A 14,930-nucleotide genomic window follows, 5' to 3' on the forward strand; every position below is an offset into this window, starting at 1 on the left:
TGTGAGTATGCCTATGTTCCCATGACCTTTGTTCATGAGTATATCTCTTGGGGGAAAATGGGGCCACTTGTGTTTCTGGTGCTATTTCTAAGTGTGTCTCTGTGAAATGGTGTCTGTATCTGAATATATTTGGGAGTATATCTATGGGTATATCTCTCTGGCAATATGTAGGGGTGTCTGTGATAATGCTGCCACTAGATGGCAGGATTAGCAAGAATGAACTTTGTCAATATTACCAAATTTCATTTAAGAAATATTAGCACGGTTGGGAAAGAATCAGAAAATATAACAAGTATAAGAAGCAGCCTGATAAAATAGAAAGCACCTGAACTCCAAACTCTGTATTTTCCTGTGTATTCATCTTTATTTGACTTTGGCTCTGCCATTACAGTATGTGTTTCCTGAGGACATGGACTACATTTGTGGCTGTCTTTGCATCTCCAATGCTTAGCATGTAGTAAGGTAGGTCACTACACCCTGTTAAATCTGTTTGCTTATCATTAAAATGAGGTGGGGCTAAGGTTGTTTTTAAGAGGTCCAGCACATAATATGATGCTGGTTTATATAGATTAGGGAACAAGTGTCCACAGTCAATACAATTTCAAGAAACAATACATCACAGCAAGCTAACTACTGAAGTGGGTGCCAGAAAGGTAGTAAGAAGAGAAACAGTACAGGCAAGTTAGAAAAAGGAACAGAGAATAGATTCATGAGGGAAAATAAGCTGGATAAGATAGCTAGAGAGAGGGGGGAATGGGGATGAAAAGCAGCTATGCCAAAAAAAGAGAACAATCTGATCAGGGGGTTGTATTTCAAATGACTTTGAGAAGATATTGGGGGGGTGGGAGGTAAATACAATGAATTTAAGCTAATTCACACAGTGTGTCCCAACCACCACTGAAAGCATTACATTGATTATTCATTCAACTGAACAAATACATTCAGTGTTTATATTTAAAGCATTGTGCTTTTTAATCCAGAATGCAAGTTACTTAAATTATAAGTAAAAGTACAAAAACATAGATTAGAAACTTATCTTAAAATTGCAAATAAATCTTGATTGAAAGAATGTGGCATATAATATCAAATAATTTTGAAAGCTATTAAAGTTATCTTAAGGTGAAACTGAAATGATTTAATGTTACTTCTCAAAACCCAAAAAAGCAAAATGTGAATGTTCCTTCTGCATTCAACTAACATTCCTTTTCAATAAACACCAGAGAGCTAATAAAATTATTTATTTCAATTTCCTTATATTGAAAGGTAACTTACTCTTTCAGTAATTCTGGAGATATCGATTTTAAATACATACCCAAGTTAACAACCTAAAGTGTCATCCTCAATCCCTCAACTCTCCAAATAACCAATCTGTAGCCAAGGTCTGATGATTTACCTTCTTAACATCTTTTCACTTACACCTCCTTCTTTTCTCTTCTGATCCTGCCACCACTCTCAGGCCTAGTCTCATCATCTTACACCAAACTACTGCAGTAGCTTTCTTTGGTTAACTGCCACAAGTCTCATCTCCCAATCATCTATCAAAATTATCTTCCTCAAGTGCAAATCTGAGACCTTATTCACCCACTTACACAAATAAACTAGACACTTCCTCATTGGCATCTCCTCACTGGGCATTTTCACTAACTTGTCTCCTGTAATTAGAATGCCCTTCCTCCTCATTAATTGCCTCAGCTAAAATCCTGTGTTCTACATGAAGTCTTGCTTCCTTTTAATTCCAGTGCTTCCTTTCTGTTGATTATGTTTGATTTACATACATGCAATTTTTTGGGTAGGTACTGAATGTTATCTCCCAAACTAGACTATGAGCTCATTGAGTATTGAGACTGTCTTTTGTCTCTCTTTACATTCCTTTTGCTTAGTACAAAGCAGGCACTTAATAAATTGTTACTGATGGACAAAAATCATCAATTACTTTTCTCTCATTTTAAGAGTTATATTAATTTTTCAGCACCTAAATGAAGGAAAATCAGGAGATCTCTACTTCAAATTTATACAACCAATAAAAAAACACAATATGTAAAACAAGAAACGGGCAATAGAACTCAGACTAGAAAAGATTAGAGGCATAAAATAAGATATGTGCTCTTTAATTAGATCAATGTATAAATTCTGTCTAACACCACTATTCTATAAGAGTTTCAATGATTTAGAGGTGGGAAGGTACATGGAGATGGAAAATGAAAAGAATAAATTCAATCTAATTTCTAGTTCAAGCTAAGATTAGGGTGCTTTTTTTTAAAGGATTAAGATTTATTTAGCCTGAGAGCAATTCATATTATTGACCAAAAAAAAAAATATCAAGGCACATGTTCTCTTTCTCTCTCACACACACACAGGGACAAAGCACCACCTTTTTAACATTAAGAAAAACAGTGTTGTGATGTTTATTGGCAGCATGGATCCTAAGGTGAAGAATTCTTCATAATAGCAATAAATTGAAATTATTATATACAATTATTTAAAAAGTTAACAAAGATTTTAGGTATTTGGAACTCCTGATTAAATAGTCTTTGCCATTACTTCAAAGGTAGATATAGAATCTGTTAAGCAGGACAAATCATAAATTTGACCTGAGGAAATGACTATTTTTGGTGAAGTCTATTATTGTTTCATTTCTGCAATAATAATATTTCTCCTGCTTAATTTAGGCTTTGCTACAGATTCTTAATTAAAAACCTCAAGAATCTAACATAGACCTAAGTCAGTATAAGGGCATTAAAACTTAGCTTATTATCAGGTAGGTAAAAAAGCAAGTAGAAATGTTTGGAAAGTAAAAGTAAAGACTATGAATAATTCTTAGCTGCATACATGTAGCAGCCACTTAAAGTTAACTGATAAAAAAAGCCTTTAATTTCAACTAAATTCTCTATTAAGACCGATAAATTTCCATTAATTCTGAATTTAAAAAAAAATCCTGAGTTTTTGCTAGAAATTCAAAATTAAAATACAACTTGTCACCCCTTTGCCCCAATTTTACTGATCAAGTGCTAGGATTCTACAAATACTTGAATTCAAGATATGCCACCAAAATGAGTAAAAGTTCAATTAGCAAGTAACAGTACAGAAAAAAAAAAAGGTCATGGTTCTACTCCTTCCCAGTTATATTTGATTTTGACAATTATTAAAATTATTTGGAATTTCAAAGAGGAAACTGATGAAATGCAGAATAAGACCATCAAAGAAATAATTCATACCTAGCCACAGAAATCACTTTACTGAATAGAATTTAACTTAAAGAAAGTGATTTGGATATAAAATTGTCAAGTTTTAAAATTTACTTTTAACTTATGAGATACTCTCATTTACATTCCAATTACTGAAAGTGATCTATGGAAAATTTTATAATAATTTGTAATAACAAATCTAATGATCTACCTTGTGCATTTTACTTAAAAAACTTCAAAAGCCCAATGGCCCAAGAGATATCAAATCTAAGTTAACATGAAGTTATTATCTTATAAGAATTTGAAATATGGGCAACAAATTAGAATAGCATTAAGGTGCTGAAAAGGAACTAAGTATTTCTGTTAATAACTTACTGTTGAATACGGAGACCTGTTCGGTTTCTTTTTTTTTTTAAACCTCTGAAGTTATTAGAATTGATTTCACTCTGACCATCCCCCTGAAAAGGTGGATAAAAATTAAAAGTTAGATATTTTGGTACAATTCTATTTTTACGAGTAATATGGACTTTAATTAGTATTACTCTATATGTTTTTTCCTTTTTTGAAACAATTCTTTAACTGTATGACTTTCTATTAAGTTTTATATTAAGTATATAGCAAGTTTTATAATTTAAAATACTCTAAATATATCAATTATAAAAATGCCTTATACAAAATAGCAACATATCACACTGTTTTTATCAATCCTTTATTGAAGATAACAAGTTGGTTATGTTCACTGCATTGTATGAAACATCACAATATCATATTGGGAGGTACTATCATCAGTACAGGGGTGGACCAGAGTGGACAGCCGGAACAATAAACCATTTTGCATTCTTCATTCCCTACCTTTTAACAACCCCCAAACCCGGTTAACAGTATTTAAAACACTTTAACTTACAAAGCTAAAATCTAATGAATAAATAAAATATATTGTGGCAATAATTGTCTATAGACAAAAAAAAAATTGGATGCACAATGAAATCAGATGATTAGAAAAGCTGGCCGTATGCATATGTGTCACTTTACAGACACAGCTTAGGGAAAAAGTTACAGAAAATACCATGAATTCCATTTCACACAAAACCAGTTGATGACTCATTAGCTTAAACTACACACAAGGGCAATAACATCCTCTCTGAAACACAGTTTAAACAAATACAAAAATGTTTACAAGGCATCCACATCGTGTAAATCATATACAGATGGATACATTCATTGCTTCCCCTACCCAATAGCATCTTTTAGATAAATACTCTTCCATGTTCAGCATTAATTGAGCTTAAAACATGCAAAACTCAAAAGAATTCAGAAAAATTAATGTTATTGCAAAAATAGAATTAAACTAAGAATCTTCAAGTACCTTACATGACAGCCACTCTGTACCATGCCCACTGTTTTATAAAATGAAAGGTCATGGAACCCATGAAAATATCTCTGTAATATTTTCTTAGATCTAAAATAGATAATTTTAACTGTATTTATAGTAATCTCAAAGTGATATTCTGAGTTCTGAAAATAATGCAAAATAAAAATACCAATTTTACATAAAACTTCTGTTTTTATCTTAAGCTGAAAAATCAAACTATAGAAAAACCACATTTAGAACAAAAAAAATCACAATTTACATTATAAAGGCAAATTTTCATAATAAAAAACTGAAGCAGTGAGATGTCAAAACAAATTGCATCTAATTATAAGTTAAATCAGTTTGGTTGAAGGAGACTTCTAGTTAGAAGTTAAGGATGTGTTGTGCACATGGATCAAATTCTGAAGGGATTTAGATGCCTAAAATCATCTTATTATTGCCAAATACACTTATCTTGAAGCAAGGCAACATCACAATTTGGACACTGTTGGAGAACCCAGTCTGGTATTACAGGTAAAACTGAAAAATAAAAAAATAAAATAAAAATAACAACACTAATAAATACACATCCTATAGCATATTGCCCAACTGAAATTCCAAGCCTTAGAGCCTTGAAAGCTTCCCAACTTGGTAAAGTGAAATAAGTAGTGTCTCAGACAATTACTTGTACTCTTACATGCTTATATGTTGTGAGTTTTGTTAAAATAAAAATCAGAATGTATCTTCAGAGTACAACTATAATCCCATGCACCTCAGGCACATTTATTGATTTATGGTAGAATCACTCCATTGGTTTCTAGTAATCAAGTTCAATACAGATGTAATCAGTATGCCTGAGGTTGGCAAAAATACTGTAGTATAGGCAATGCTAAGAGTGGCAATATCGGAAAACACAAAAATGAACATATGATGGAAAATTCTGATAATTTTCTGCTCATTTCACAAAAAGTTGGAAATCCACCAGAATTATTCCCTGGTATTGAAGAAAACTGTGATTAAAAGTTTTTCCCCCAAATTTTCAGAATCAAAAGCATTTTAGTAGATTTGTAAGGCTACCATGGGTCTTCTAGATCTCCAGCACCCTACGGGAAGAGAAAAGGAAGAATATTAATATTATTCACCTACACTACTGCCACATTGGACTGAATTTCAAAACTTTAAAAAACAAAAATCATACAAACAAAAGTACCTTCTATTTGAAAAGCTGTCATTTCCATTCCCACCATTTTAAGCCTTTTAAAAAATCCAAAATCATAAACTGTATTGTACTTCAAAAATTCATTTTGAAATGGCAGAAAGACTGATATACTGATCAGTATCATTGCCACTTCCATTCCATTTAAGATTTTTAAGACAGTTTATCCACAAATTACCTTCAGAAAAATAAAAGTTCTTCTTAGCTGAGTAAGAAAGTGGATTTCTACAGAATTTCACATTCATCAAAGGGAAAATGAAAATTGTTTCTGCTTAATGATCAATAGCTTTTTTTCTATTGGAAAAACAAGCAAATATGGCTTTTAAAAGTATCCCTAGCATAAGAAATAGAAAGCAATCATTTTATTATTCCTAAATAATGAATACTTGCCCCAAAATAGATCTAGTTTTAAAAATTATATGGGTGAATAAAATTTTATATTTTCATCCATGTACTTTTTTCTCCTTCCAGGAAATAACCAAAGCTTTGTATAAAAGATTTGCTTGCATATTAAGTAGAAATTTTTGGTTTGGATTAGGTTTCAAGTATTCAGTTGGACAAAATAACTGTAATCTTTAAAATCCATTTTAAAAAATTACAGCATGCATAAATTATTCCACATTTCATGCTTTATTGGGGGGAAGTCTTAATAAACACAAGCTTTTTTCCACACTAAACAGTTTCATATACATTTTGTCGTACAGATAACATCTATACAGAAACTACAAACCACAGTTTCAAGAATAGTACACTTTTTCTAAAACTATACTTGTTTTATAGAGAATACACAAAGTCAAAAGAAACATTTAATCTCTTGTAAGGTCTAAAAATAAAACTACAGTGCTTTAAAATAAATACAATTTCAAACAACATGTCAGAGAGCATTCCAAGAAAGAACTAAAGGCCATCATCAGCCTTTCTTTAATAACTAATACTAAACAAATGACAAAATTATGAAACTTTTGAGTTTACTCATATGTAAAACAATGTAAAGCAATAAAGTTAGATATTAACAAAGAACCTGTCCACAACAGAAATTAATCTCAGTTTAATGAACCAAGGAGAATTCATCTGGTATAGTCCAATTTTAAGAAAGAAACAGGGAAAAAAAAAACAAAAAACAAAAAACAAAAACTACTGACTTCAAATGGTGGCCTGATTTCAGGCCCACCTGATAAATGAAATAGGATATAAAATTTCATTAAATCTAAAGTACTATAGTAAAACTTTGAATTATCTGATAAAAAGTGTATGCAAAAAAGGCTTTTTAAAAAAATAAGACTGTACAAATAACACTAGTTTTCCAAGATTCACAAAACAGACTGATACACAAATGCATACATTATACTACCTAGGCAAAACCATCAAATCAAATACCATAAACATATTAACAAAAGAGAGAATTCATATGTTTGAATCGCTCATCTCTGTCCCTGAATCTTCATTAGAATTTTCTAATTCAGCAAGATCACTTTTTGTTTCAGTATTGGCTTCCACCATTTCCACTAGGTCTTCAGGATCATTGTTCGAAGAAGTAGCTGCAGCAGCTGATTCAGGAGGAGGGCTGTCTTCTCCCTGTATTTTAGCTATCCTGTAACTAGTCAGCATCTCTTCCAGAAGTTGTCGGTAGTTTCCCCTATGATTAATTCTCATTTGCCTGAGAGCTTCCACCAATTTTCCCTGTGATCCATTTTCCTCAGCATCATCGGAGGCCTTTTTTTAAGATTTAAGACCCCAGTGTCAGTAGACAAACTAGGATAATTTAACAAATAACATTACATACTATATAGCAAATATACTAATTTCTTTATCATGAGGTGTATAGTCTATGCATAAGACCATGTTATTAAGCAAGCAGAATCTAAGGAACCTGATCACAAACATGAAAAAATTCCATGCTTCATTATCCATTAAGCAGTATTCAAAATGCTACTTTTAGAGAAGATACCATCTTTATATTCTTTCATGCTATATTTTATCATAAATTATTTAAAATATATGAAATTTAAAGTATTCTTATAATTTAGCAGTAATTCAATGATCTCATTTAAGTAACTTAAGATATAATTTCTAGTATACCCTGTTGTATGCTCTAACAAATGATCTTAGAGTATTTAATAAATTATATCATTCCAAATCATCTAAAAAGTATTCCTAAGGATAATTTTTTAAAAATGACTTTTGTTTATAGGAGTGTAGCTAGTTCCCATCTAAAAAGTAACTATTTTTACAAAAGCAAAAAAATTAAGAGTTTAATATATAGTATAAAGCCTTGAAACTGGACATAAAAGTATTAGCTACTGACCAAATGAATCTAATTTTAAAAACAGGCAAATTAGGAGGTATATAAATTATAATCACTCAAAACTGTACTTGGTTTGGGTAATTTACAGTTTTAAAAGAGAAAAAAATTTACTTTGTTTTTTTTTTTTAAACTAAGCTCAGGATATTTATATGCCTAAATGATTTTTAAGTGCTATCTGGCCAAACATCTTCAATTTTAGATCCTGTTACTAAAAGTTAGCTATTGGTGTAGAGTCTTGAATTCCTTCCACTCAAAATCTACTTGAAGTTCTCCTCATTATTAAGGAGCTATACTCTACAGTAGTAGAGGGTATACCCAAATCAATGATACTTTGGATCTTTTAATTAATCAAAGTACCAAAGTATTATGCAATAAAATATTTGAGCTATTTTTTAATGGCAAAAATATGTACCATTTTTGGAGGATCAGACTCAATTACTGTAAAATGAAATATTTCAATATTAGGAAAATCTACAAATTTTATGTTTAAATACCTCTAATCTTTTAGAACAGCTCAAAGGTTTCTCAACCTTTTCTAAAGGTATGATTGATACAAAGCAAAGGCACGGCACTTGAAAACTCTGTATTTCCTCCTCCAAATATTTTCTCAGTGTAATAAAATTCTCACCTCTAATTCTATTGATTTGAGGTTTTGGATCTCATTTGAATTCAATATCATAAAGATTAGAAAACTAGAATAATCAGAGTATTCACATTTTTAAAGTTTCAAATGAGCTTCTTTTGTGCAAAACTACTTCCAAATATTGGTTAAGCTCATAATAACTTCAATTAGTATTGCTACTTGTATCTCTGACATTTCTTATAATCTTGAGGATTTCAAGCTCAGAAATGTATAGTATTAATAGTAATTTGCTAGGTGATCATCTTTAAAAGAAGTTAAAAGGAACAGAATTCTATTGACAGACTTATTGCTACTGAACCATATGACCTCAAGGTTTCCACATATCAAAGACATTAATAACTCAGTCCAAAAGTAGCTAGAGGACAAGTAAATAGCAGCTAAGAATGGGAAGGGAAAACAGTCCATTTATTCTCTTCTAAAAGCCAAATTTGCTGGAATAACCTCAAGATGGTATTTTGGGGAAAATTACTTTACCCTATATAGATCAACTGTCCATCACTGTTAACAAATTCACACATTTTTTCTTAAATGGGGTGTGTTTGTGTTAATGTTTACATTAAAAATATCATTTAAAACCTCTCATAAGGATCAATGGGTATATGTCCATGGGGCATGAGAATGCCATACTACCAAAAACAAAAACAAAAAAACCCATATACTTTTGTCCTAAAAAAAAGATCCTCTCCAATTCTAGAAGTTATTTAAAACATTCTGGACTTAATCTAAAACTATTTTTTAGATAAACTATTTTTTTAACTATGCTCTGAAGTTCTGTACCATTCTTTCAGAATTAACTGCCTATATCTACAGAATGTCCTGAGATGATTCTTTTCCCTAATTCTTTGATCTGTCTTTATTCTCCAACCAAACAACCCCCCACCCCCTTCAAATAGAGGGAGAGGATCATGAGCAGAGAGATATTAGAGAATGCTCTAAACCAGCTATTTAGCTCCCTTATTCCTCAAATCACTGGATCTGGTGTGTACAGCCTCTGGGTAGATTGTAAGTTTGTTGAAGTCTGAGATTATTTGGGGAGTTTATTTCCAAAACTTGTCACAGTTTCTTATTAAAAATAGAAATTTCATGATTGTTGATTTGAATCTGATGAAGTTCACCTCTTACCACCACACCAAATTACTTGTGAATTGGTTATGTTTCTCTACAAATCTGAATAATTTTCTCTGGTATTTGCTCACAAAAGTTTAGAATGAACCTATAACTTAGAAAAGTCTAATCATACCCAGCAGCCACAGAAGGGATGTTAAAATGATCTGAAGCAATTTCCTTATTTGGTTGATGAGGAAATGGAGTACCAAAAAGGGAAAAATCATTTACCCATGGTTATATTTAGAGTCAAAGGACCTAGGACTGTATCTTGGATCTGACTATCTGCATGACCTTAACTTTTTTAATCTATAAATGATATCACAGAACCAAATTAAAGGTGGAAAGGAACAGAGAAGTAATTTTAGATCAATCCTCTTATCTTACAGATAAGGAAATGTGTAGAGAACGCAAATCCATCACTCTTTTCTAGTATCTAGTGATAGACTGTTTTTCAAGTTTGCACTGCCAACTAATATATCATCTCAAATGGTCCTTCCTAAGAAAGAGTTCTGTAGTGACCTTGGAATCAGGAAGACAGATTCAAATTCCACCTCTGATATAGACTATGAGACATAATGCTAAGCTGTAGAACAGTTGTTTAATTGCACTGGTAGCAAAGGGGAGTTTCCTCACTGTGGCTTCCATAAATGAATGATATAGTTTTTTCCCTCAGATTCTATGACAATGAAATAATAAATCTAGGTCTTGAGTCACAGTCTAGAGTTTTCTTCACAATATTATATTCATTATCTGAGCCAAGGACAGAGGTTTTGTCAACTGAAATCAATAAATTTAATAGTGACTGGAATATTTTATTCCTGTCACCTATAATTACACTGCTAAAGAAAGAGTGTCTAGCTTCTCTTCTCTTCTAAAATGTGATACTTCATAGGCTTTAATATTTCTTAAATTTATTTAAAGTCTGTCTTAGAAATGAAATATCAATTGGAAAAGATAGCATGAAGAAACACAAGTTGAGATTCCGTGATTTTTAGAGGTCTTGCCTCCATGGATGGAAATTGAGCTGATGGAAATGTTAAAACAGTATATAATCAAATGTTCATGAGAGATGAGAGTAGTTAAAGAGTAAAAGAAGCCATGTGTAATAATACTAAGGTTCTTTTCAATAGTGATAGTGCAGTGAAAAAAAATCACTGAACCTAGAACGAGGAAAAATCTATTAGAATAACTTATTAATAAAGCAAGTGACTCTGAACAAGTCACTTACTATTTCCTAGACTATGAAATTAAAAAAAAAATCCTAACCATTAAACCCACAATTTAGTCAATAACCATTTATTAAGTGTTACTCTGTGCCAGAGTTGATTGTTAGGGATACAAAGAGAGCCAAAAGACAGTCCCTGCCCTAAAAGAAGCTCACAATCTAATCGAGAAGATAACAAGCAAATAAATATCTACAAACAAGCTTTGGGGGAAATCAGTAATAACTAAGAGAGGAAAGGTGCTAGTATTAAGAGAGGTAAGAAATGGCTTCCTGTAGAAGATGAAATTTTAAGTGAGACCTGAAGTAAGCCATTTCAGTATGAAGTGAAAAAGCATTTTCAATACTGTGTATTGGTTCCAAGGCAGAAGAGTGGTAAGGGCTAGCCAATGGGGGTCAAATGACTTGCCCAGGGTCATACAGCTGGGAAGTGTCTGAGACCAGATTTGAACCCAGGACCTCCCATTTCAAGGCCTGGCTCTCACTCCACTGAGCTACCCAGCTTTACCCTCAATGAGGGTTTTTTTGAGGATAGGAGGAAGACTGTAGGGAAGGAGTTCGAAAAAAGGGAGTGACTAAAGATGAGAGTAGGGGTTGATAGAAAGGGAAATCTGTTGAAGGGAAGTTGAAATTGGAGGCGTAGAGGAGGGGAACAGGGTAAAAAGTAAATACACCTCTTTCTGTGAGATGGGGATGAAGGAGATAGGATCAGAAGGCAACAGTGAGGGCCCAGTTGAGTATAACAAATAACACAGTGGACACAGAACTGTTGTATTATTTTCACTATCTTTGGAAGAAATTCAGCAGTACTTGTGTATAATTAACAGTAGTAAATAGTGCAAGTTATCTAAGACTGACTAGGAGCTACTGGCAACATAAAATGGCAATATAATACCAGGTACTTGTGAGGATGTCTCATCTTATGGAAGAGGAAGCTGAGACCAAAAGGGAATGACTTGACCAAAACCATACAGGTAAAAAAGCAGCAGAACCCATATTTGGGCCTAGACCCACCTTCTGACTCCAAATTCAGTACTCTCTTCACTACACCATCATCCATGAATGTATGGTGTTTTGTGATTTTTTAAAATAACATCTTAGCTGATGTAATACTACCATTAATATTAGTTATTAGGGGTCATTCATGTTTCAAGGATCTTTTATTTAGGGATAAGTAAAATGACAATAAGTCTACTGCATTTAAAAGCTTATTTTCTCATATTTCTGTGTAGTGGAAAAGATCCTGGACTTGTCTTGGGAGACTAGCTAAATAAAGTCCACATACTTCTACTTATTAGCTGTGATCACAGGCAAGGTACTTTACACCTTTGAGAGTTTTAGTCTCTCCAATTGTTAAGTGAAGGGACTAAACTAGAAAGAAGATCTAACATTCTGTGTTTCCATAAAAGATGTGAAATTTCCCCAAGGATACCTCACATTCTTATAAAATAACCTATTAAAGAGAATAGTAAAATAAAGCTTACAATTTAAACATAGTAAGATTTGAAAACTCTCCTTTAAGCCAAATTCTTGTTCTTTATACCATACGGAAATGCCAATTTAAGATTCAGTAATTATGTCTGCATTTCTAAATAATGGGGGAAAAAACTAAAGAGAAAAAAACAGGTGAATTTTAAAAGAATTGCCTTCTACATAATAAAATTGTTTTATCTTTAAAACAGAATAGTTTACTATCAGATGCAGAAATAAACCTAAAAGGTAATGTCAAAGATTAAAACATGTTGATTTCAAACTTTTTTCTACATACTATGACTGACTAAACACTGCTTCCCTACTACTTCTCCACACCAAATATCAAATCACTAAATAGATCTGCAATTTCTCTTACTTTTATATTTTCATTTCTACTTTCAGGTTCTGAATCACCACTGAACTATATTATTTTAGTAGGCACCTCCCCAATTATTTCTTTGGTGATTTCTTGGCCAATACTATTTTCCAAGATCTTGGTTATCAAAAAATAAATTTCTATGCCTTCACGACTACCATCAAGTTAAAGTAAAAATTTGCTTAGTCTTAACATTTAAAACTTCCTCACTGTCCATCCTAATTGGTCTTCTAAACATCAGAAAAATGTTTCAAAAGAGTTTCAGAATATACCTTAAGTTTACCTGCCTTAACTGCTTGCTCCACCACTTTGGGATTATTCCCTCTTCTCTTTTAAGACAGCAAAAAAACCCACCTTTTACCGTAACTAAATAGTTATCTATACCATGAAATAATCCCCACCACCACTTAAATTCCTATAGCAGTCACTATTCATACAAGTAATGATTAATCACATTCTGCCTTTGGACATTTCCTCTAGTGTACCAAACATGTAGTAACTTATCTAACTGTGGCAGCTAGGAGGCGCAGTAGAGTGCGGGGCCTGGATTCAAGAACTCATTCTTCCTGAGTTCTGGCCTCAGACCCTAGCTGTGGGACCCTAAGCAAGTCACTTAACTATGTTTACCTCAGTTTCCTCATCTGTAAAATGAGCTGTAGAAAGAAATGGCAAATGATTCTAGGATATTTGCCAAAGCCCCTAAATGGGGTCATGAAGAGTCAGACATGATTGAAAATCAATCAAACCTCATCTAACTAAAAGTGAAAGTTATCTATTACCTTACATAACAACTATCATTTACTTTTCATAAAAGTAGGCAACAATAAAATTTCATAGAAATATAAAGTTTCTACAATAAAGTAATTGCCATTGAGAAGCATTTTCTTAAAACTTGAGAAATGCTTTTAAATTATAAATTAACTAAATAAAGGAATGTATCTACTTAGAATGTATCTACTCATAATATCTGGAACAAGATTATATTCTTTGGTATACTAAAATACCAGTATACATTATAACTTAGTTTTATATATATAGTTATACCTATTGTTACAAAATAAGGCATGGAAATAGGGTTTAACATGAAACTGATACTTTGCTTAAGAAAACAAGATATAAAAAGGCTCCACATAACAGTTGGCTATCCTGAAATCCTTGAAAACCTTACAGATATTTTATCTCCCTCATATAAATTTAATGCATTTCCCTCTTTAAATGAAATGTTACTTTCTGAAGAGTATTAAATACTACTCGGCCTTCAGGGACCTAACTTTCTTGTCTTCATAATTTGTCAATCCTATGTAAAACTTATTCTTTTGAGAATAACTTGGAAATGATGCAAATCTGAATTAACCGAGTTTAAATTTTCACCTCTCCATTAGAAGATCTTATTAAAGTGGGAACTTGCCCGACATTTTTCTGCACTTCTTGTCTATGTCCATTTATAATTCCTATAAATGGGTTCATACTAGCCAACAGAGAAGGCTGCTCTATGATTTTCAACATTTCACTATCAGTACACTATCCAGATTATATAATAGATAACCCTCACTTTACTAAGTCAATTGATTCATTACATTATTTTCTTGACTTTTACATTTTACTTGATTTTCAAATGTTTAAAATATCTCTATTCCAGTTTAAAAAAAAAAAGGTTTTAATATACTATGCACTAGTTCTAAGGCAGAAGACTGGTAAGGCCTAGGCAATAAGGGTTAACTGGTTTGCCATGGATTAGGAAGTGGCTGAGGCTAGATTCAATTGAGGATCTCCTGGCTACAGACCTGGTTCTCTATCCACTGAGCTATCCTAGCTGACCCACCTCTCAAGTCCTATTTTAATACCTTATTATGGCATGGCTGTAACTGATGATTCCTGAAAGTGTAGCCTTTGGCAGGACCCATACCCAACTTGAGAGGCTTCCAGAAGATAATGACTTTCATCAGAAAGTTGGCTACTATGCCATTAATTGCGTTTCAATCATAGCTACAACATGGAAGTTCTCATAAAAGGCTCCATGGAGGGATTTTAGTCACACTAACTTAAAAAGGA

General features: G+C 32.4%; 2 protein-coding genes across 8 annotated transcripts in view; both read right to left on the reverse strand.

Moving 5' to 3' along the window:
* SLC3A1 (solute carrier family 3 member 1) overlaps positions 1-3,675 on the reverse strand; it is a 90,583-nt gene extending 86,908 nt beyond the window's left edge. Inside the window, exon 1 of the mRNA XM_001375658.4 lies at positions 3,561-3,675. The gene's annotated coding sequence lies outside the window, so the exon portion shown is untranslated. The remainder of the gene's footprint in view (positions 1-3,560) is intronic.
* Positions 3,676-3,880: 205 nt separating this feature from the next.
* Positions 3,881-14,930, reverse strand: part of PPM1B (protein phosphatase, Mg2+/Mn2+ dependent 1B) — a 69,999-nt gene continuing 58,949 nt past the window's right edge. For 6 of the 7 annotated variants that reach the window (XM_056822196.1, XM_007476879.2, XM_001382151.3 and 3 more), the window contains one exon: positions 6,364-7,465. In XM_056822196.1, coding sequence (XP_056678174.1) covers positions 7,157-7,465 — 309 coding nt within the window. In that variant the 3' untranslated portion in view covers positions 6,364-7,156. Of the gene's footprint in view, positions 5,640-6,363; positions 7,466-14,930 lie in introns of those variants that run through there. The other variant, XM_016423393.2, reaches the window with a different exon arrangement.

Source organism: Monodelphis domestica, chromosome 1 (assembly GCF_027887165.1).
Source record: "Monodelphis domestica isolate mMonDom1 chromosome 1, mMonDom1.pri, whole genome shotgun sequence".
NCBI classification, from domain to species: Eukaryota; Metazoa; Chordata; class Mammalia; order Didelphimorphia; family Didelphidae; genus Monodelphis; species Monodelphis domestica.